At 46.9% G+C, this 24,395-nt stretch overlaps 1 protein-coding gene across 1 annotated transcript; it reads right to left on the bottom strand.

Moving 5' to 3' along the window:
- Positions 1-2,488: 2,488 nt before the first annotated feature.
- Usp22 (ubiquitin specific peptidase 22) lies at positions 2,489-23,940 on the bottom strand. Its single transcript, XM_051180479.1, has 13 exons — positions 23,602-23,940; positions 18,413-18,545; positions 16,702-16,815; positions 15,018-15,119; positions 13,885-14,054; positions 11,958-12,105; positions 11,274-11,379; positions 9,792-9,950; positions 9,098-9,224; positions 7,870-7,961; positions 6,452-6,514; positions 5,996-6,145; positions 2,489-5,274 (listed from the first exon to the last, which is right to left on the bottom strand). The coding sequence occupies exons 1-13, from the start codon at positions 23,770-23,772 to the stop codon at positions 5,232-5,234; spliced, it is 1,578 nt and encodes a 525-aa protein (XP_051036436.1). The 5' UTR covers positions 23,773-23,940; the 3' UTR covers positions 2,489-5,231.
- Positions 23,941-24,395: the final 455 nt, after the last annotated feature.

Below are 24,395 nucleotides of genomic sequence, written 5' to 3'. Positions count from 1 at the left end.
TCTGCTACTCAAACACAGCAGAGGATACTTCCTTTCCCCTCCCTCCAACCCCAGTGACTCTTAGCCTGAACCTAAGGCCAATTGGTTTGCTCCTGGAGCTTTGTGCATTTTCTGCCTGCTACGGGGGCTGCTCTCTCTGTGCCCAGCATGTTAAAGGTGGTATCTGAAGAACCTGTGGTGGGTGTGAGTTCCCTTTGTGTTTGGATGAGGTTGCCCCTCCCCACAAGGCTTTAGTGACCAGAGAGGCATCATGAGGATGCAAATGTGGTCTGACTGGTGTGCAGAGCCCAGAGGTGGTCATTTAGGTGATGCCAGAGTAGAGCCTAACGACTAAATCCTGGTGGCTTTATACAAGTTAATATTTCAGGTGGAAAAAGTGGCTTGTTCCCTGACCTCAGGAGGGAGCAGGGTCCTTTCTGTAGACTGATCTAGGCTGGTGCTTCAAGCTCAATATGGTTAAAATGGACCCCCCACACCTTCCTGGTTCATGGTCTTTTATGCCTGGACTAACCCAAGGACCTGGAATTCAGGGACCAAAGACATACTCCCTTGTTGCAGGGGGACTGCCTGTTTAAGCTCACAGTTGAGCCTCTCAGGAACTAATTGCCTTTAGTGAATGAAGGAAGCCCCCTATCTTAGGCCAAGCCTCCTTTCTGGGGACATCTTATCCTTCACCCAGGGCTGGGCCAAGCCAGGGTATGCAGTTGCAGCTGTGGTTCATGCAGTAAGATCCTGTTCCAGAGCCCAAGAAGCTGGGTGCAGTCATCCTCCTACATGTGACTCAGTTGGACTGGAGAGCTAATGATGGGCTATCAGAGGCCAGGTGAGCCAATTAGATCATCCCATAATCAAACAAGTATCCTGAGCACTCAGCCCTAAGGTCACCACCTGTAGCAGCCATCCGTTATCTCAGACACAGCTTTAAGGCACGAGCTCTGGTCCATCCAGAAGACAGGGGAGCTGCTCAAGCAGGTGATGTCTTTTCCACATTAACACTGCCCTGCTGGAGTGACCAGATGCCCAAGGAGGGAAAAGCTGTTTCCAGCTGGGTCTCCATGAGATGCTGCTGGGAATGACGGCACCAGTCCTGCCCCATCTCTGCCGTTTTGTCTGATGGAATTTGTGACTGGAGTTCTAAAGATTGGGTATATCAGGATCCCAAAGTAAACCAGACAGCACCATGTGCTAGCTGCACCTTCACACACACCATCCTGCCAACTCTGCACCAGCATGGCAGAGGACGGTGGCAATGGCTTCTGTTCCCATCACTTCACCTGCTGGCTGGACCTAGAACTTAGGATGTCTATGGCAGGCTTCACACTATAACTAAACCATCATGTAATGCTGGTGCCTCAAAAGCCAGTGCAGTATTGGGTGAGAACTCAGGTGATTATGAAACCTGCTCAATATTAGGCTTAGCAACTAAGTCAGACTTGTTATTTCTCGTCTTAGAAAAATTGAGTGTTTTGTTTAAATGGGCTTAAAAAAAAAAAAAAAAAAAACACATATTTTTGGCTTTCACATCCCACATCAAGATCCCATTCATCTCCCCATCCCTTTGTATCTGCCCCTTAAATGGGCTTTAACCAAATACATTTTTTATGTGCGTTGGTGTTTTGCCTGCCTGTATGTTTGTGTGAGGGTGTCAGAAGCCCTGGAATTGGGAGTCATAGACAGTTGTGAGCTACCATATGGGTTCTGGGAATTGAACCCATGTCCTCTGGAAAGGTACTCTTAACTTCGGAGCCATCTCTCCAGGCCCCCTGCTCTGGGGGATTGGGGATTGAACCCACAATGTTATACATACTAACATATGCACTGTGTCCTCTATCTAGGAGCTATAACCACACCATTTCCAGTATTAATCCCAAAGTCTTAAACTCTGAGGGGGGGAGAAAGTTTCTAGCTGTGGTTCCTAGCTTGTCCCATTTAATCTGACGAGACTGCCATACAGTGAGGTCAAGAATCAACTCTGGACTCTATGGGGCGTATTTCTCTCGACCATTCTGATAGAAGAACATCCAAAAGAGGAGTGGCAGAATGCCAGACCTCACTGGCTTCTGAGACAAGGGTCTTCTCTAACCAGATGAGCTCTGATGAGGCTGGAAGTGAGGGAATAGACGTCGGTACCCACTACATACCTCTGCTTGGGCATACTGTCATGGCCTTGCCCAGAGGAATGTTCCCACCTCACTGCTCCTCCTCCCCGTAGAAGACAGCAGTGTTTGTTTTTGTGTATTGAGCCAAGGTCTTGATGTGTAAACCTGGCTGACCTGGAACTTACTATTCAGACCAGGCAGAGATCTGTCTGCCTCTGCCTCTGCCTCTCAAGAGCAGAAATTAAACTGTGGCCTCTACACCTGGCAGGTGGGAGGTGGAGTGCACAACGTCTCTAACCACAGACAACCCATGGCTAGCTCTCCCTACCACCTCAGCTGCTCCTACCCACCTTGTGGCTGCCTGTTTTAGTAATGCAGTCAGCAGTCACTTCTGAATAAAATGCAGCTTTATTAGGATATAGGAAAGACTGAAAGCCACAAGGGAGGAGACAGCCAAATCCCTCAAAATGACAGGGGAGAAAGTGTCTTGGTAATAAAACTTCTAACCATAGTACAATCATTAGATTTCCCCGCCTCCCAATTTTTTATTTCAAAGCTATAATAAATGAAACAAGCCACTTGTCAAAAAGAACAATAATTTTACACAAGGAAAAGCATATATACCAAGCCAAACACAACAGCACTCAGGTTCACATGGTGTAGGGTGCTCAGACCAGTGCCCAGCTTGAGGGGGGCTCCTGGGATGAAGAGAGGAATCACGGATCCCATCCTACCTCCTGAATTGAAGACATCTGAAGAGGGCTAGTGTGGTCTCCCGTGAGGCTGGTACCAGCAGTGTGGAGTGAGGGGCTGGGCAATGCAGCCCTGTAGGAGGAGACACGCTTCATGGCCATCTGAGCACTTCCTTGGATGGGAAACCCTTTTCCTGCCTTGCTATTCAATGGGGTAACTGGAAGAACTTCCCAAGCTCACTGCTCAGACCTCGTGCTCCTCAGTTGTCCACATATGCCTGTCTAGCTGAGACATCATGCTGAGGGTCCCAGGACACAGAGGTAGGGCCAGATAGAGGTGTGGCAGTCATGGAGTTGGTTGGCCTCCTTGCTGCAGGCACAGAGGGAGGTACTTAGAATTAAGCCCGCAGTAAAGAAGGGGAATGCTGCACTTGGATATAAAAGGTGAAAGCCGCTCTGACAGAAAACAGGTTCTGTCCTCCTCAGTGCCCCAAATTCAGGCAGAGATGGGCTGTGTGCTGTGGGGATAGAGGAAGCAGGCCTGGCCAGCACACCTGCTCATTTCCCCTGCTTCTGGATGCCCCATCCACCAGAGTATCAAGGAGGCAGGCCTTCAGGACGTTTTGGGCTCTGGTTCCTCTAGGCCAACTGCAGTGAAGTCTTTCCTATGGGTGCTCACAAACAGAAGAATATGATTCCCCAAGGGCAGCTCCATAGCTGAGTCCCACAAACACCAATCCATGCCTGAGAATCTGGGCTCACCCATATTTCTCAAAAAGGGCATTTTCTAAAACATGCTTCAAGTTTGTTCTTTATTTTAAATGCAGAAATAGAAATGCACAACAGAGGAGAACATGGCAAGTGTACACACTACACAGGAGGCTTTAGCTGCCCCCCCCCTGACTTCCGTGATTTTTACATGACTCAATAGCAACCTCTCAGTTTTGCCACTGCTACCTCATCACATCACAACCAACTGAGGAGCTGGGATGGAACCTGCCCTGCCTCTTTGTAGCCTGACAGTGAAGAAAAGTCTTATCTTCAAACAGTTAAAAAAATTCTGTACACATAATTCTATGTAATTCAAATTTAGGGCGTGTAAATTAAAGACGATCAGAATACAGCTGTACTTGCTACGCATGAGTGGTGCACATGATACCTGCTGTAGACCTACAGCTCTAAGCCTGGCTCTTAGGAAACACTTGCTGGTCCTGAAACTCCTGGGGTGATGTGCCAATAGGCTCCTGGGCAAGCACCACTGAAAAGGCAGTGGTATAAAGAGAAAGCACTAAGACTCTAGATTTTAATTTCTTAGAAATAGACAACCTAAGCCTTGTCCAAAAACACATGCAAAATATCTTACAAGAAACTTCATTGATTAACCCTGTCAGCAGAACTGGTCACCAAGCCTTTTCATTCTGGCCATAAAACTGAAAACTGAAACTATAGTGAACACAGAGCAGAGGCAAGTGGGTGAAACGATGCAATGCAGTCTCCATCAAGAGCACTCAGCTTCAATTCTCACATAGCCACCAAACCACCTGGACAGGCAAAAGAACCAATGACCAAGAAGAAACATGGAAGACTGGGTCACTGTAACCACCAAGGAATAATATTCCATCTACTGCAAAGATGAAGATAACAGAGACCCCATTCTCCACTGCCTGGCCACTGGCTAACTGTGTGGAGAGGAAGGCAGGGTACAGGGCAAGGAAACAGCACTAACCATAAAGCAAGACACTCTGTTCTCAGAAGGAAAGAGGATCACCCACATTTCCACATAAACTTGATAATCATTCACTTTACTACTAGCACATTTATGAAAGTCACTATCATGGAAAAAGAGCAAGGGGTAGAGGTAAGAAGATGCCTATTTCTAGAAAACAAAGGGAACCTCTGGGCTGATGTTTCCACATGCAGTTGATGCTAAGTTATCTGTAGGACAGATATTTTTAGCCTGTGGGTGGCCTCAACCTAGGCTCAGGGTTATTTTACTACTTTAGAAAGAACAGGCACTCCCTGTTCTTAATGCCACCGGACACAGAGTGCTGCAAGCACTCTGCCCACTGGCATCATCTCTGCCTACTCTACAGCTTTCATGGGCTCATTTTCAACACAGGTGCTTTTTAAACCCGTGTGGGATGACAGGGTGAAACACCAGGCAGAGGCTCATCTGCTGGGAAGACATCACCCTCAGCATACCACAAGATTGACAAGAGGTGGCCCACTAGTTCCTGTCCACCAAGGGCACACTCCACTCAATCTTACAGCTCATGCCCACCCTGACATCTTCTAGTGCAGAGGGGCCATGTGTGAGGCATGTCTGCACAGGAGGGATACCATGGTGTTCTGATGTGGGGAGACCAGGGATCATGTCAGGAAGCTTGCCAACTTGTTCTTTTTTATCTTTTTTCTTCTTCCTGGCCAGCAGGGCAGGAGGTTACTCATATTCCAGGAACTGTTTGTGGTAGAAGAGTAGGTACCTGAGGAGGTAAAGGGAAAAGTGGGCTTAGTCCTAACTTTAAAAATAGCTATGCCAGTCAAGAATGGTTCACAAGCTTGACTTTTTGAATGGGTACTGTAGCATCTCAAGTCTTCAAAAAACAGACATTTCTGGCCTCCCATCACCCAACTTGACTTGGTGACCCTCTGTAGTCATTAACTCTCCTGTTCACAGTGGTGCTACCTTCATGCAGGGGCCTTGTCTCCCTCAACCCCAACCCCTGCCCAGTAAGTAATACACTTTTCTCCTCGAGTTCTCTCCAAGGGGCTCCCAGTCTCCAGAGCCTCACATACACCACCTGCATCTGTGGCAGGTTCTGTCTTGACGCTGGAGCTGGGAATCCTAAGGACCCGAGGAGGCTTGGGGTGAATGATGACACACCATGAGTAACAAAAGCAGCAGAGAAGCTGATCAGAATGCTGCACAGCATTGTTAGGACAAATGCTGACTATAATGTTCTTTGATCTACAAGAGGCATAGACAGAGATCTAGAGAACTCTGTTCGGCAACACTCCCACCCTGTAATCACAACCTAAAAGTAACATCTGATCCAAGGAGCCACTGTCCCTTCAGCAACAAAGCCAAACTAAACTAAGGTGAATTTCCATTGTGGCAGATGCAGCCTAGCCTGTGGCTTTGGTCAGACATGAGAGGTGGACAAACACCAGCACAGGCCCTCCAACCCCACCCCTTAGACATACCCTTCGCTGTCCAGCACATCCTTGATGCTGGCCTTGGTGATGATGGCATCATCACACTTGAACCACTGGTCTTTGTGCTGCCGTATGAAGCTGGTATAGTGGCCGCTCTCCAAGGTCCCCTGATGGTTAACAACAGCAAAGAGGGAGTACCTGGGGTGGAAGGAGACAGCATCTGAACCATGAATTCCTAGAACTGCACTGAGTGGCAATCCACAGTGGCAGTAACTGCTTTACTAGTGCCATCAGCCTGTGCTACCAAAGCAAGAAGAATGATACCAGAAGAAGCAAGATCATTAGGTTGAGCTCTTAGGCAGACCCTCATACCACAGGTCTCTAGAATGGGGTGGCCACCAGGAGGGAGACTGTTCAGAGGGGAGACTGGAAGGAGGGAAGGACAGGTTAGCTGCCTGAGAAATGCCCATTCCCCCAGCCCCCAGGTCCTGCAACCCCACGTACTTGTTGTCATTGTTGAGACTGTCCAGGGGTTGTTGGTACTGCCCATTCATCCTGCTTTCTTTGCTGTAAGGCAGTAATAAAACTGAATTAGTAACTCACCAGAGAGAGAGGCTCCAATGACAGCATTAACCGATGCCAAGAGGCACACTTCATACACACCACTTTTCCTAGGCAGACTGCCCCACACAGTGGTGAAGTGGTGAGAAATCCAGCTTGGGCTGGAGATCCTGGACCTCCTACTGCTTCTGTGGCAGCAACCCACTCCTACTCTGAACCCTGAAGCCGCTTTCCGCCCCAGGAGCTTCTGATACTGGCTTTGTGAAGTCTTGCTTGTAGCACACCAAATAAAGAAAGAATTCCTTCTAAAGGCTGTAAGTTAGCCCCATAATAACATTCTTAAAGAGCACAAGGGTTACCATGAAGTATCTCACTAGCAGCAGGTTGGGTAGAATGGGAGGAGAGGCTGTGCAGGGAAAGGCACATTTCAAACTAGTTTATTTAACTACAGCCAAAGTTAAAGGACAGCAAGACCTACGAGACCTTGGTATCAGCAACAATGTCTCCCCCTCCCTAGATATGTTAATACTTCATTTTCCAAAGAGACAATTCTCATGGTCTCTCACATCATGTCAGTTAGTGACCTGTGAACACAGGAACACAGCCACAAGGAAGGACATCAAAGACTAATAATAGGAAGCCTATCAAGAGTGTACAGTGGGCTGAGGTGTGGTTTCTGAAATGTTCTGTCTGCATCTTGACCCTCAAAAAACTGCGAATGTGACCCATTTAGAAGACTTGTGCAGATGTGATGAGATGTTGAAATGAGGCCTTTTATAGACAGGCTCTACCTCTATCCACCAGTACCTAGAAAACAGATGAGACACACACACTCAGGAAGGGCCTTGGGCCCAGGGCAGTAACAGCCAGAAAAGGACACAAGGGAACCCTGTCAGGACCCATCTCTACAAACTTCCTATTTCTGTGCTTCTATTACTGTGAGAATAAACTTCTATTGTTTTAAGCTACCACATTTATAGATGGTAGCCACAGACAGCAAACACATTAGTAAGCACTGTAGATCTTTGAGGGTTAAATTTGTGTGGTCTATGGTACACAGGATTTGATCTCAAGGAAGAGAATCCATTGATGCAATTCACCCTGTTTATCTGTATTTCAAAATCTGTCTTCATTAACCAAAAACTGTCACGTGGTTTGCCTTTGAGTATTCTGATGAAGTAACGGCCAGGTTTAACAGTACAGATAGGTACCCAGGGTAAAGCCAGGACAAGTAATGAAGCTGGGGAGGTGAAGTCTATACAGTTATAAGATAGCCTGTCTAAAGCCTGGCACTAGGCTATCACCCAGACAACTTGTCACCATGCCACCTGGACACACACAGGGGCACCAAACCTTCCTACCTGGAGGCCATAAAGGGTGTCATGTCCAGTTCCAGGGGGAAAGACACATATGTGGTAATCTTCCGCCGAAGTTTGGCTGAGTGTTCAAATCTCTGTGGACATGAAGGGAGAGGGGGAACAAATGATCAGACTGAGCAATAGTTGGGACACAGAGCCTGGAGGCTCCCAGCAAGGGGCCCCTGAAGAGCTTCTAACTTACTGAGTTTTCTTAGACAGCCCTGTTCAGGCTGACACAGAACCAGGACCCTCCTGACTCAGCCTCCCGAATGCTGGGATTACAGCTGTGTACTACCAAACTCTCACTGATCTTTTACATTTTGCAAGGATATTAAAATAAAGATAGGAAACAGATCACATGCAGCCTTTAAAGACTCAAATACTAGCACTGGCTGCTCTCCCAGAGGAGCTCAGTTTGATTCCCAGCACCCACATGGCAGCTCATAACGGCCTATAACTCCAATCCAACAGGATCCAACACCATTTTCTGGTTTCTGTGGGCACCGGGTATGCATGCAGTGCACAGACCTACATGCAGGTAAAACACCCATACATGGAACAACAAAAAGACTCAAATTTCCACTACTTGGCTTTTCCCACAAAGAGCCCGCTGGCCTGTGACTAGACCATAAAGCTCAGGCCCTTGTTTTCTGCATCTTTTCTTCCCTCAGTTCTGGAGTGGAACTCAGAACCCTGTGCATTTTAAGTAAGAGCTCTACACGGACTCACACCCCCTAGCCTGGGTCTCTGTTTTTAAGTGAAACAAAGTTGTAAGAGGAGCTGAAGATGGCTCAGCAGTTACAAGAGCCTGAGAACCTGAGTTCAAATACCTGCACCTGCATAAAATACCGGCATTGGATGCAGGCACCTGTAACCCCAGCACCGTGAGAGGCACAGACAGGACCACTGGGCTTGCCAACCTCAAGCCTAACTCTAGGTTCAGTGAGAAACCCTGTCTCCATGTGGTAAGATGGAGTATGACAGAGCAGGCTTATGTCCGCAGAGACAGAAGTAGTAAAATCTAAGTCCACCTCCTACAGCAGCTCCTTCCTCTCTTCACAAGGAGGTGCACAGTCTGTCAGCAAGAGACAGAAAGGTGAAGGAAGCAGCTCCACTTCCTGCTTCTTGGGACTGGTGCATGCTGAGAGGCTCTAAACTGAGCTGCTGAGCTTGAGGCCATGTTGCAGGCTAATGCTGGGTGCTCCCATGGCTGGTTTTCTGAGAAACTCACTTTGAGATGGAAGCAGGCCACAATGGGCAGCTTCTTCATGGTGAGCTGCTTTGTGGACTCTTGGTAGCTATGGCAACCACTACACTTGATCTTGGCACTGCTTCCCAAGTGCTCTGGTCTGGTAAATCTACAAGGCATTAAAAAACAAAAACAAACAAACAAACAAAAAACATGCATTAAAAAGAAAGAAAGAAAGGAAGAAAGAAAGATAGTAAGTGGAAAGGGAAAGGTAAAAGACAGAGAGAAAAGGGAACAGGTTATTTTACCACCCAAAGCGCATACCAACAGTTACAAGCATTGTATTTCACAACACAGTAATGCCTTTATCTTTTTCCTGCTTCTCTTAAGCTCTCTTTCTCTATCCATCCATCCATCCATCCATCCATCCATCCATCCATCCATCCATCCATCTCCTACACACACAAATATATTTTAGTGAGAGGTCTGGAGGAATGCTAATTTTCTCATTATTATACATTCCAGCAACTCAACCTGTCTTAGAACAATAGAGCACCCAGCCACACAAAGCTATAAATGGTGACAGCAGCAGTTCCAAAGACCCAAATGGCTCAATAAACAAATGGCATCATCACCCATTGGCTACCAGTAAGCAACGGAATGGCATGACCTACCCCATACACAATTGGAAGGGCAAAGTGGCATTCTGAACCAACACCACAAGGATGTGTCTTACCTTCGCAGGCAGTCTGTGAGAGTGGTGGTGCCTGCTACATGGCTCTCCCCGTTAACCACACTGCCCTCACTCCCTGGGCTCAATGGCCAGAATGGGGTGGAAGAACCGGGCAGGTCTAAACTGATGTCCCAGAAGGGGTCTATGGTAGTGGAGACGCCGCTGCAGGAAGAGATGACAACACATGAGAGCATGTGAGGACTGGTGTGTACTGTGGCCGGAGGCAGCCCCTAGAGATAGGCCAAACATGCTGCCTGTTCTGCCTACATGCCCACCAAACGCCTCAGGACAGAACAGGAGCGTCCACCGTAATGACTATTTGGTGAGTCTGGCAGAGTATCAGAGCTCAGCATGCTGGGATCCAGCTCATAATACTTAGGAACTGCAGCAACACTGCTCAGAAACTAGGTGCCCTGCATAGGCAAAGCCACTCAGAAACCCCCATCCACAGTGTACACAGGCCAAACTTGGCAGTCCCACAAACAAGGACCACTGCATTTAAGAAGGTTATTTGGGAACTGGAAGGCAGAATAAGAAACCTACAACTACACTGACTCCTATCAGGAGGCTTACTTCACAATTTTAAAGTGGGGAAATTCAGAATAGGAAATTGGGTTCAATATGAACCAAAATTCAAGGCTACCTCTTGCTAACAGAATGTAGTAGTTACAGGCCAAGGAGGGAGGAATTCTACATTTTTCAAAAGTCTCAAAGGAGCTCCATACCTGGAAAACCATAGGAGCACCCCTAGATTCCTGCACGGCAGTCTTGAACCCTGTTCAGAATACAGGTGAGCACAGGGGAAGGTGACCAGGGCTTTCAAACCCAGGGGTAGAGTAAGAACGGCAGTGGCCTGGGGTGAGCCAGTGGAGCACACACCAGGCATAGCCACCAGGCATGGCAGGGTGGGTAGGGACTTCTCCAGCCACTGCCAAAGGACCCGATCTGCACCTGGAGGGGAAGCACTCAGCAATGGCTACACCTGGAAAGGACTGTGGTCTTATGTAAGCAAGTGGAAAAGGAGCCAGTTCACACTTGGAGCACGGAAGGCAATGATCTGCCATGTGAAGGGGCTATCTGCTTTGGTTCTTAGTCTTGAAGACCACAAGAAACATGTATGAAGCTGCTGAGGACACCCTGCTAATTGCTAGCAGAGTAAAACTCTAAAGTCCCCAAGGGAAGAGCTCCAAGCTTTCAGATTCAGGCCATCTGCTGATTCCTTGTGTCTTTTCTGTCAGAGGCATCGTATGTCAAATGACCAGAGCATAGCTGTTTAAATAAAATTGTCCCTCTCCTGAAACTGGTGTAGGTGCTTCACTACAAACACCACAGAACTCAGGGAGCCTTCTCTAAGGTGGTACTGAGCTTTAGGCTTCAGGTCCAAACAAGACCTTCCCTTGCTGACTGGGAAATGCACCAGGATATGGCACAGCCATGGCAGATTAAAACACTCCTAGTGACTGCCCAGCTGATGGGAGCACTTACTGGCACACTTGGCATGTGACATCAGACTGGAGCCCACCGGTAAAGATTTGGTCAATGATGCAATTGCAGTGGTTAGGGTTGTTGGCTTTCTTCCCATTGTCATCACCTGAGGACAAAGAAGTGTGATTACCATTAGTAATGTCACCAAGTCCACATCACCCAGCAGAGACAGGAGGACACCAGGGGTATCAACACTCTATGAGGTATGTGAAGGCTATTGGTAGCAGGGGTGGGGTGGGGTGTGTCATTCTTCCTTTTCTTTCCTGAGTCAGGGTACGGTAGCTCTGGCTGGCCTTGAACTTGCAGAGATCTGCCTGCCTCTGCCATCTTGGAGTTGGGATTACAGATGAGCCAGCACACTGGCTCTGTGACCACTATTCTTGTAGAGATTCACACCTATAATTCCAGCACTCAGGAGGCTGAGACAAGGGGACCAGTGCTTTGGGAGATCGTGTCTCCAAAAATACCCCAAATCAATTGGTATTAACAAAACAAACTGTGGAGAACTCCTTAGAAGAAACCATGCCATTTTCCTTAGTGGAAACAGAACCTGACTATACTGTCTCCAAGACAAATCACGCATTTTCCTAGAGATGCCTGGGTGAGCACCAGCCTTGCTCTGCTCCACTTTTAAGGGAACTCCCCGCCTGCCCCAGCCCAGCAGGGAGATGGTGGCAGGCCCACCTTTGCAGTGCCGGTGGAGGACATCCAGGGCTGCAATGAGGAATTCATGTGCATCCTGCTGTTCATAACCCGCCAGGTGCCGGGCATGTGTCCACACCAGGTGCAGCAGCTTGTACGGAATGTGTGGGGAGCGGTGCCCCGAGTAAAACTGTTTAGAGAGAAGGAAAAGGGACAACTAGGACACCTGCCAGTCTTTGTCTCACACACACACACACACACACACACACACACACACACACACACACACACATATCCACAGCTGCAGACTGGGTAGGTAGTTTGATCAAACAGACCCGTCCATCCATCTTTCCTTCCTTCAAGACAGGGTTCCTCTGTATATTAGCCTTGGCTGTCTGGCATTACCTTTCTTTTCACAAACTGATTAAAAAAAAAAAAAATTTTTTTTTTTTTTATTTATGCACTTTGCATGTATATGGGTGAGTCAAGCCACAAAACAGCCTCAGCCAAGCTGAACACACAAAAAGTTTGGGACCAGAAGTGTCTAAGACTTTAGAATTTTTGCAAATGAGGCATATAGGACCCAGGTCTAAACAAACAAGCAAACAAACAAAAAAACAAAACAAACAAACAAAAAAAAACCTCAACATATAGTATGAAGGTAAGTTATGAAGTATGTGTACTAAACTATCCCAGGGAAGGTATGGAATTCATTGACCACAAAGTCTTAGATTTGGAATTTTTGGGGTTTTACTTATCAGATAGTGATGCTCAACTTCTACTAGAGACTAGAACTGAGATTTACATAGCACCAAAGCTACTTAGAGTAGTAGACTGTTTAAGACTACACACTGAAAAGCAAGGGCAGTGATGAAAATTAACTTAAACCAAGGAAGGTGCTAGAAACACTTCACACAAAACTGTATATATTAATGCACTTACAACTTGTAATAGTAAAAACTGGAAACCACACACAAGTGTTTGAACCAGGCAGTATAGTGTTTGGCCACAGAGCATTCTTTGGTAGGACAGCACTGACGCAAATGCCACACATGGACCTTAATGTATCAACCCTGGACTGTGGCCCAAGGCAGCCCTGACAACAAAAGAGCAAAGATGCCTGGATGCACACTGGTAAAAGATCACTGAAAGGAATGAGGGCAGCCTGCTGGCTTCTGTGCAGGGTAGGGCATCCCATTTCTGGGATGGAAAAGTTATTTCTACTCTGATACTTGATCTGAGACCACTGAGACACTAGGTGCTGAGACCAAGCCTGAACAAGGAGCATCACTTTGTTTAGGGATAGGCATGGATAGGCACAACACAAGTGCAGCTATCATGAGATCAAGGACAGCATTAGCAAGCACTGACTCTGTGTTGCCAGTGTGCAGAGCAGAGGCCTTTGACAAAGCACACTTGGGAAGGGCTATCTACTGAGAATAAAGTAGGCAAAGGGGCTGGGGCACATCTGCAGGATTTCCTGAATGCAGGGGTCAGACTTTGTTTTTAATAATTTATTTGTATTTTATAAGCATTGGTGTTTTTCCTACAAGTTTATGTGTGAGGGCATCAGATCCCCTGGAACTAGAGTTACAGACAGCTGTGAGCTGCCATGTGGGTGGTGGGAATTGAAATGGGTCCTCTTGAAGAGCAGCCAGTGCTGGTAATTGTTGATTCAACTCTCCAGCCCCCAGACAACAGTATTTATACAAGAAACTGCCAGGACTACTGGAGATGAATGCCATCCATAAGGTGACTCTGCCCACTTTGATTGAGAGTTCCTCTCCTTGGTGAGTAGTAATGTATCTCCAAAAACCAAACCAACAACCAGTATCTCTAGCAACCCCTTTGTAAAGCCATGGCTTCCACAGTACAGTCACATAGTGAAAACTAATGAGCAAGGTTGTCGCCAACTGTTTCACTTCTTTAAAAGGGGGAAAGAGGCAGTTACAGCTGCTCCTGCACTCACCTCCTGGAAGAGAGAGGACATCTCACAGACCAGGCAGGAGCTGGGGCTCTGCATCTCACAGCGGTGCCTGTCTGACAGGAAGAAATCTCTCAGAAGCGGCGTGTGGGTCAGTGCCTGCACGATGCAATTCATAAAGCATGTGTTCCCCAGGTTGATCAGTCCTCGAAGACCTGGATGGGGAGTCATCAAGAGCAGGGTCACTTGTGCACTGATCTCACACCCAGGATGTCAGATCCTGGCCAAAGCGAAGCTTCCTTCCCATCTCCATCAACTCATTCAAGCAGCATGAGACGAGCAGGAAAGTGTAGTGTTCTCTAATTTTTGAAAGGATAGCAGACCGCTCATCACCACTGCCCCCTTCATTTGTCCTTTATGTATTTACTATGAAAGCAGGCAGGTCAGAATGGAGCCTCTGTAATAAGGCAAATACTTTTCAAAGCAAGCTCTAAAATATTATTTCTTCCTTCTTAGAAGAAGTGGTTATGGGGGGGGGGGCACACATCTTTAATCCTAGCACTAGGGAGGTAGAGGCAGGTGGTTCTCTGAATTTGAGGCCAGCCTGGTCTACAGAGTAAGTTCTAGGACAGCCAGGGCTACACAAGATGAATCCTGCCTCAAATCACTCACTCACTCACTCACTCACTCACTCACTCACTCACTCAATCAATCAATCAATCAATCTGGTGTGTGATGAGATGCCCATCCCGCCCACACCTGTAGTGCTGACCGCACCCAAATGGACACAGGTGTGGACATGATGGAGAGTGGCTTTAGGTCTGGGGTCAGGGCACAGTTGGCTCTCTCGCTCCAGGTTGGGTTGCAGAGAGCAATCTGTGTGGATCTTTGGAGTGGGAACTTGAAGAGGTCATTTGTTTCTTATGTGAGTGACTTCTCCCCAAATAAAATTATAACCTGTATCAAGCCTAGTCTCTTGAATCCGGTGCTCAACTACGCTGGTGAACACCCTCACTCACTGGCATCTCATCTCCGTGAAGAAAGAAACTGGGAGGGATCACCTCCACTCGTCCCTCTGGGTCCCACACCTACAGCGGCTGCTGAAGAATGGGTGCTGAACGAACCCAGGAAGGCACCCAGGCCAGCCCAGGTGCGAGGTTTCTGTGAGTCTCACCCACCGATGGTACAGTTGGAGGTGATCTTCCGCCTCTTCGGGTTGTGCTTCAGCAGTTCCAGCTCCCGCTTGGTTGGTTCCCAAGTCGAAAACTTCTCTCCCACACCTAAGCAGAGGGAAAGGGAAGAGTCTCAGGCGCTGTTAGCGAAGTTCTCTTCTAAATAAAAGCTGTGATGATTTGACCTACACTGGGCTCCATTTCAGAGAGGCACCCTTCTGCTAACACCCTGCTATGCTGAGAGGTGCCAGATCACCACACAAGTTTCCCTCAGTGAATGTTTACTGACTGAGTCAAGGAAAGCAACAAGACCGACCCATCAAACTGACAGACACTAATGTTTCATGACTGCCTTGGATCCCGGGGTCCAGAGATGGTAGCATCAGCTCCAATGGGGACACCCTGATAACTCATGAAGGATCTTTCTGAAAAGGAGACTGACAGAGAAAATGTACTTTGAGTCTAGGGTGCGGCTTAGTGGCAGAGCACTCACCGACAGTATGTGTAGTCCACGTTTGATCCTCAGGACTGCCAAAGGAAGAGAAGTGCACTTCCTTGTTTTGTTTGTTGCCTGAGTTAGGGTCTCACTGTGCTGCCCTGGCGGGCCTGGAACTTGCTATGTAGAGTGGGCTGGCCTCAACCTCAAAAGATCGGCCTGCCCATCTCCCAAGTTCTGGGACAGTGAAAACATGCACCATAGCCTACTGAAAATGCACCTCCAATTTGCTTGCTGAACGTACTACAAAAGACTGGAACCCACGACAATGTACCCACTAGGTAATGCAGAGCACACTGCACTCTCCAATTCAATAAACTTGACCAGATGGAATCAGAATGAGTTTTGCCTTCTTCTTGACCCAGGCACTGCCCCTTACGAGTCACAATCACAGGGGCACTGAGTACCTGGCCAGGCTAATGCCCCTGGGAATGAAGGATTGAGCTGCTGGAGAGGCTCATCCATTAAACCAGATGCCAATCTGCACAAACCCAGTGCTGACTGGCTCCTTTGTTCCTTGTGTCTCACTGTCTCATCAGGTTCTACTGTCACCATACCTCAAGGAGGGGCAGGCACACCGTGACTGACCTCCTGTGTTAAGGACATTATAGAGATAAAATAATGATAATGGACTGAACCTCTGAACTGTAAGCGAGCCACTACAATTAAGTGTTTTCCTTTATAAGAGTTGCCATGGTCATGGTGCCTCTTCACAGCAACAGAAACCCTAATTAAGACAGGCCTATTTCAACAGTTTTTGTTTCTTTCTTTTTTATAGTGCTGGAGTTCAAGACCTTGTAGCCTTGTAGATGCTAGGCAATGGCTCCACCATTAAGCCAGACACTTGGTCCAACATTTAAGGAATTTCCACCAGTCCAGCAAGAGGCAACACAGTATCTCAATCTGTCAGCTAGGAACTGAATAAAGAAAGGGAGGAAGTGTACTGTCTAACAGACCTTTTGCAGGGAAGATGGACACAGCCTGGGGCATTGTGGTGGAAGAGCCATTTGTCTTCTCCTAAGGACCAAACCATTTCACTAAATCTACATAGCTCCTGTGTTAGTTTCTTTACTTCTGTGAGCTGTGTGACTGACACAGGAAAAGTAGGACTTGTTTTTTCTCTCTTACAAAGAGTAAGCCAGCTTCCTTGACTATTTTCTGTCACCTAACCTTCTCTAAGCACCGTGCACACACCTTGTAACTTCCATGCCTTGCGCTGCTCCTCTTTGGCAATGATTTCTATGTCCTTGTCATAGATGTAGTCCTGACACAAGAAGCAGTATATCCCTCCATACATCAGGTCAATAGCTGCAGACAGAAAGGAGGGAAGAGAACAAAATTAAATCCAGCATGGTAAGATAGTGCTTCAGGCAGCTGAACACGGACCAAGTGTTCTAGACTCGAGCTGCCCAGAACACTTTTTTCTGTAAGCTTCAGGAGTTCCAACTATGAGGGTTTATCCAGGTAGGTGGAGTATGTCTGCTGTCTCCAGAAGCTTCCTGGAGGGCTGAGCAAGAATGGGAGGTGCATATCTGTGGCTTGCAAAGTACGGATTCAAGAATGCAAAGTACAGATTCAAGAATCAGGATGCTCTGCTTCAGCTGTGCAAGCATAAAACTCAAAACTACGGCAAAACTTCATAAAGTATTTATTTTAGGTCCACAAGAGTTCTCAGTAACCTGATTGGAGAATGAGACTTTGCTACATCCCCAATGGCTGGCAATCTTGTAAGAGCAACTATTTGCTGCTTCCTCTTATCTTGACTAAGTGTTGTTCTTCTTCCAGGGACAGGTGAAACAGGTTCCACTCAGAAAACCTTACTTCACAGCACAGAAACCAAACTTACAAAGGTATATTTCCAATTGCCACTTCAAAATTAGGGACTGAGATTGCTGAGTGACAGGATTCCAGGTGTCACTTTGAGCTGCTGCCAGACTCTGAAGCAAGCATACCACTGAAACAATTGCTTTCTGATCACAATGGAATAACGCTACATTAGCAGGAGAAAGAAAAATAAAACAAAACAAAACAACAAAACAAAACAAAAAATACTTGGAAAACACATGGATGGGACAGAAACCAACCCAATTGAATTTAAGGAGAAATGTTAGGAAAATTAGAAACTATTTCAAGAGAAATGAAAATAAAAATCTGTCAGGCATGATGGTGCACACCTTTAGTCCCAACATTCAGGACACAGTGTTAGGTGGATCTGAATTTGAGGCCAGCCTGGTCTACAAAGTAAGTTCAAAGACAGCAGGCTATTATACAGAGAAACCTTGTCTCAAGAAGAAAAAAGAAAGACAAGAAAAATCTATCACACTAACTAAAACTTAGGGACTTGGGGAAGGAGATGGACACAATGCTAAGATGGAAACTGGTGGCTGTATATGCTAACACTAACCAAGATCAAGCCAAATGTGATCATGCATGCTTGGAATCATAGCAAGCCAAAGTCTGACAAAAGAGTATCCCATGTCAGAAGCTTTTAAACATGACTATTTAAAAGAAGAAAGCAAGAGCTGGACATGGTATACATAACCTAATATACTAGCACTAGGGAGGTGGAAGCAGGAAAATCAGAAGTTCAATTCAAGGTTATCTTTGGCTGCATGGCAATTTCACAGCACGAGACTAACAACAACAACACACACACACAACTACTTCACACACACATGCACAACTACTTCATATTCTTTATGACATATAGTTCTTAGCTAGTCTTTCATGAACCTGCATTATTGGAAACCAGGAAAACCCATTGCTAAAGCAAAAAACAAAAAGGCTTCAAGCAAATGGTAACACCCACTTGATAAGTTCAGTTTTATAAGGAGGTTTTGGGGTATGATGACATGCTTACTGAGCCAATGCCTGCTTATGACCCTACTGCAGGAGGGTGCCTTACCCAGGTTATGCCGCTTTGACTTTGCATGGTCATGGATGTGTTTCTTTGTGAAACAGCCAAAGAAGACGCAGTAGAGGCAAGAGTGCAGCCGGTTCAGGTGGATGCCGCAGATGTGGCAGACGCAGGACTTTGCCTGAAATGTAAATGAGGAGTTATGAGCAGTGTGGATGCAACAGGAGTTCCCAAGGGGAAACATAGAGTCCAAGTCAGAGGACCACAACTGGGACGCTGGTGGGAGGAAGTACAAGAGATTTCTTCTGAGTCTCTACTCTTTAACATATCACTCCTTTCTTTCAGGTTTTTCCCATCACTTTTTCACCCCTAGTACTGAATGAACGGTGCCCTAGGCAAGTGCCACCTGCACTCCAACCAGCAGCTCATACCCAACCATCTTTAATTCAGGTACCAAGGTTCTAAAAACGATGCACAATGAGTTTAAAAGAAAAACAAAACAAAAAAACAATATAAAACAATCCAAGAACTACAGAAAATAGACATGAATCAAAGCAATAAATAAACAAAAGAGAAAAATCCATTGCCAAGAATCAGGCCACAGAGACCCAGCAATATAATCATAGCAAATAAATGCAGCAGCAGACAATTCTACATTCTCACACTACCCAAGAATGTGCCAGTTTGTAGCACTGCGGGTCAGGTATAGAAAGAGGAAGGGCCAGAGTTATAAATGCTCACTGGGCAACTAGGGCACAATTTGACATAGGTATCAACAGTAAGAATGAATTACTTAAATCTGGTAAAAAACAGAAGTTCATACTAAATTTCATACTAAAATTACTACTATACAAGCACACATCCTAGCTCTCCCAAAGTCATCTTTCTAGGGAATTCCATATAAAGCTGCAATGTGAACAAAACAAAGATCATTTTCTATAACCATCACAATTATCAACTGACAAACAGAATCATTCATGGATACTGGAATCCCAAGTAAGATAACAATGGTACTCAAAAACTGACCAAATATTTACCAAGTCAATGAACAGACATGTTGATATGGGCATGACCACAGGCTACACAGTACAAGACAACCATGCAGACTTCAACTGGGGAGGACAGGGAGCAGATGCAATGTGCCAAAATCTGGTGGAGGTAGGCAGACTGCATACTACTGAATACTCCAACTCATGCTCCAGTGTTCTTTCAAAGATGGAAGCTGGCATACTCTGGGTGGCATGGCTGTGAAGAGTTGTTTGACTGTTCTGTATCCGCTGTACTTTTTGACGACTAGGTTTCTGTTTCTTTACTGCTAAACCTGTGCTTAGGTTTGGATCCAGGTCCACCTGTTGAACATCTTGTCACAGCCACTTCTCACTGTAGGTTAGCTCAGGGAGTTGTAGTAACTGAAGGCAACACAAGTCAGTATTCAAGTATGGACTATGTATGAGATGAGATGGCCATGTTCACTCGTTATTCCTGGGCAGTGTTCATTACCATGGTCATAAGACTATGTCCTCATTCTTCTGAAGGTAGATGGCAATAATTACCTAGATGCCATCAATTGATTCTCAGATAATTTGAGGAAAAAGAATGGCAAAAATGATACTAGAGAAGGCTCAACAGTTAAAAGCGCTGGCTGTTTTCACAGAGGACCTGACATCCTTTTCTGGCCTCTGCAGAGGCCCACAATGGTACACAAACATACCTCAGGCAAACACTCATACATATAAAACAAAATAAAGAATGGCAAAAACAAACCAATGAAATGACATAAATAAAGTCGGGCAGTGGTGGAGCACACATGCCTTTAATCTCAGAAACTGATGGATCTCTGTGAGTTCGAAGCCAGCCTGGTCTACAGAGGAGTTCCAGGACAGACCCCAAAGCTACAAACATTGTCTCAAACAACAACGACAACACCCAACAACAAAAGAAACTACATAAATATATATAACAATTTTTATGACATGTTGTTTATTGCAGGATTTTTGTTTTTATAAAAGGAAAGTATTATACTGAATATATAAACTGTACAGCTCCTAGATTTATAAATAATGAGACACAACAGAATGTTCACAGTAGTGTATAAATGTTCATCTTGAGTATAAATAAATGCTGATTTGGTTGGTCAACAGAGTATTATGCAGCAAAAGAGAAGGCTTTAATCTGTAGCATGAATGAATCTCAACACACACAACACTGAAAGGGGCTACACAGTAAGTAGACACCACATCGCTCCCACCACATGAAGCACAGGGGCAGGCAAGCAAACCAAACACCATGAAAGCCTTATGAAATATCAATGCAGATGAAGGTAAGGATTTGCAGGAAGAGATGGGTGCTCTCCTCTGAGGTACTGTCTTGTTTTTAAAATGTATTATATTTACTTGTGTGCGAATGTACAAATGCCACAGGGGGTATGCAGACATCAGAGAACCATCTGTGGAAGCTGGCTCTCTCTTACAATGTGGGTCCTGGGATCAAATTCAGGCTATCAGGTTCAGTGGCAAGCACCTCTACAAACTGAGCAATACTGCTGGCCCCATGGTAGTCTTTTATGTCTAGTCTATTAAATCATCAAATGTACACATCCTCTACAGATGGTTTGAAAAGTAGAACACAAAACAAAGGACCTACATAGGTAAATTAATAGGTAAAATGCTGCAATAATTTAAAGGGCCAACATATTTGGAAGAGCATGGGGGGGATCATTAAAGAGAGAAGAGAGTTTAAACTGTGGAATAAGAGGGGTACGATTCCAACACAGGAAATAAGGAGCCATGCAAGTGTGGGAGCATTAGAAAGTCCTCAGGGAAGGTCTATCTCTCTCTTTCTCATGACTCTACCATACACAGATGTGTGTGCACAGTGAGACTAAGGCAGAGCTGCAGGTTTGCCATGTGCATGTTAGACACATCTTGTCAGCTATTACCTTAGTTTCCATCATACCAAAACTGCTAAGTTTGAATTTCCAGTCATCCTCAAGGCTCAGGTTTTTAAAAACCCCATTGAGGCATCAGCAATGAAGCAGCCAGGGAGAGGCACAGTGGGGTGCACAGGGTGCTGATGAGGCACCTGTGGAGCAGCACAGCCAGCCTCTAGAGCTTTCCAGATACAAAGATGAAAAGCTGTCTTGAGAAGAAATGTGGCTCCTGAGCTGGCAGCAGCATGCCTAGGGTCAGCCTACCTATCAGCCAGTACCCAAAGCTAGCTCTGTGGATGGTGGGAACTGGAAGCTAACGTGGGCATCCAAGGGAGCCTTCGAAGGGAGCCTTCATCACAACACTCACATTAAGGCTACAAACAACCTGAGACACACCCATGATGCTTTTCCTTTCATTCTGTAGTTGTCATAGAGTGGTTTCATTATATATCTTAGTATACATTTATCATTGTACCTTTTTCAAACTCACCTCCAATTCTACCCAACTTCTTGGATTTCTTCCCCACCTCACAAGTCCCCTTTCTGCATTACTGTCCTGTGTTTAGAACTCACTGGGTCTATCTAATCCAGGAGTGGTGTGGCTCAGTGACATGGTAGTCTATCTCTAGCAGATCACACCCCCACCAGTAGTGTATGTAAGGGTTCCCCTTCCCCCCATATCATATCTGCTGTCATTTGTCTTGGGGGGAACCATTGCTCTGATGGCTGAAGATCAATACTTTTCTAGATAATTTGTATTCCTTCCTCTGCACCATCATGTGTGGCCAAACTTTTCTACAAGAGTAACTGGCTTGTGAAATGAAAACATGCCTAGCCAGAGGGAACTTGAGGAGAGTGGAGTTCTGCAGACAAGCTGAAGCCCAGGTACCTTCACGAGCATAACTACCTGCCTCCATTTCCTACTTCACTGTAGTCCAACAAAACATGAGTGTTGCACTGGTGTCTGAATTCTGGGTTGTGAGGATCATTTAAGACTTCTAGCACAGTGGAAATTTAAATATCGAGCTAAATAGTCCTAGTTAAAAAGGGAACTTTTCATTTCCTTGTGTAATGCTATGCAGAACTAGAGTCAGGGGGGATGGATGGGGAGAAAAAGCATAAAGGGGAGGAGCCCCCATTTACTCTCATGTAAAAATGAGTTTTACTACAAACACATCTCAATCCAGGAAGCAACAGAATGTATCAGTGACAAAATTATGACTGTGGAACACTGGTGTCAATCAGACATTCACCTCTGTAATCTCAGTCCTCACAGAGCTGAGAAAGGAGGACTGGGTGTTTAAAGCCAACCTAGGCTACACAGAAAGACTCACATCTAAAAATACAAAACAACCCAAGTCTTAGTATTTTTGTTTGTTTGTTTAAAGGCACATGCTTCTATTACCAAAAATATCTGATCCTAACAAGCTTGATCCTAACAAGCTATCTGTTACAGAACATAAAAGTCTTCAGTCACCTAAAAGATATCACTGCGGTGTCTTCCACCATGATTGATAAAAAAGAGAATTTAATACTTAACATGACATACAACCAGCGGATTTGTCAGTTGAGTAGTGTTAATGCTACTCAAGATGGAAACAAAATTGCCATTTTTATCTTCAAAATCAAATTGTAGTAATGAAGTCTAAGATTAAAGAAGAACGTTTTCCCATTTCCAAATCACGAGTAATATAACTGTCATTGATGAGATTTACAAGATCAGTAAACAACAAAATAGCCACTGCCTCAATGGCTGCGAATGTCAATCACCTCCCACAACCTAAAATCTCGCTTCCCAACTTAAGTGTGTAGAGGCCCTGCCAGCCTCATCTGTCTGCAGCGGGTCTCAATCCCTGCCGCTATCCACAGAATCACCTTGCAGACCCCGACCCCGCACGGCGACCTTCACAGACAAGGACTATTCGGCAACGAACGTCTAGGCTGATCGCCAAGGGGAGTCTTCCTCCTCAGAATCATTTTTTGCTCAGACCCCACCTCCCGGCACCTAGAGGCTTCCTCTCACCACCATCCCACAGCTCCAGGAAGTCTCTTGCCCCCTCCCAGCACCACCAAGCTTCCCTAAGACCCCTCCCTGCACAGCGAAGCTTTGCCTCGCCCCTTCCTCTGCCCCTCCCCGCACCGCGAGGCTTCTCCCGCTCCCACCCCTTGTCCCCTCCCTGCACCGTGAGCCTTCCCCTCACCCCAACCCCGCACCGAAAGACTCCCTCCCCGCCCCCCCGCCCCGCTCCCTCTCCACCCCCCGCCCCCTCCCCGTGTTCCAGGCAGGAGGGGCAGGCCTAGGGCTCACCTTGCGCTTGCGGGCCTCGGCCGTTCCGCTCCACACGAAGCACTGGTAGATGGCCCGCAGGTTTTGCTTCCAGTTGTCCACCTTGAAGCTGCCCAGGTGCGAGCAGCCCGGAGGCGCTACAGCCAGCTCAGCATCCATGGCCTCGACCTCAGGCTCGGGCCGGGCGACCATGGCGGGCAAGGCCCGGGCGCGCGGGGCGGGCGGCGATGGAGGCGAGGACGACGCCAGCGCGGCGAGAACAAAGCGGCGGACAAAGACCGCGCCGAAAACCGAGTCAAGCGACTGCAGCACCGACCGCTCACGCACCACTCTCCGGCTTGGAGGAGGGCGGGGCAGGGCGGGGCTGTCCACGGGAGAGGATAACGTCACCCAGGCTGGTGGCCGCAGTGCGCAGGCTCCACCGCTCTAGGCCCCGCCCCACAGCCCCGCTCGAGCCCAATGGCTCCGGCGAGATGCCTGGGGCAAAGGGGGTGGGGCCAAAGGAATCCCGCCCTCGCGTCACATGATTGGTTGTCTGCCAGTCCGAGGCACGATCGGCGGTTATCATAGGCTGGAGGGCTGCTCCGGTTTGCTTTGGAGCCGCCTCCCGGAGACGCTAGCGACGTGACGTTTCAAGTCTCCACTTGGGAGGCGGGGCGTGCTAAGGATTGATTGGGTAAAACCGAGCGTCCCTCAGGCCACTAAACCGGTTTGTACCGGCCTGAGCTCTGCCGCAAAGAGGCGGGACGCCAGACGGGGTGGGGCGGGGCCCTGGTCTGCGCTTTCTTTCGAGGCGGGTTTTCCAGGTTCTGTTT

The sequence above is a fragment of the Phodopus roborovskii genome, unplaced genomic scaffold (assembly GCF_943737965.1).
Source record: "Phodopus roborovskii unplaced genomic scaffold, PHOROB, whole genome shotgun sequence".
Classification (NCBI taxonomy): domain Eukaryota; kingdom Metazoa; phylum Chordata; class Mammalia; order Rodentia; family Cricetidae; genus Phodopus; species Phodopus roborovskii.
The sequence above is the reverse complement of the archived record's forward strand: the minus strand, read 5'-3'. Positions and strand labels throughout refer to the sequence as shown.

Excerpts from the sequence above, each read along its gene's own strand:
- Usp22 (XM_051180479.1), bottom strand. The coding sequence starts at position 23,772 with ATGGTCGCCCGGCCCGAGCCTGAGGTCGAGGCCATGGATGCTGAGCTG. Across the intron at positions 18,546-23,601 it reads CCGAGGCCCGCAAGCGCAAG|GCAAAGTCCTGCGTCTGCCA; the intron begins GTGAGCCCTAGG and ends TTTACATTTCAG. Across the intron at positions 12,106-13,884 it reads TGTCCTCTCTCTTCCAGGAG|TTTTACTCGGGGCACCGCTC; the intron begins GTGAGTGCAGGA and ends CTCTCTAAACAG.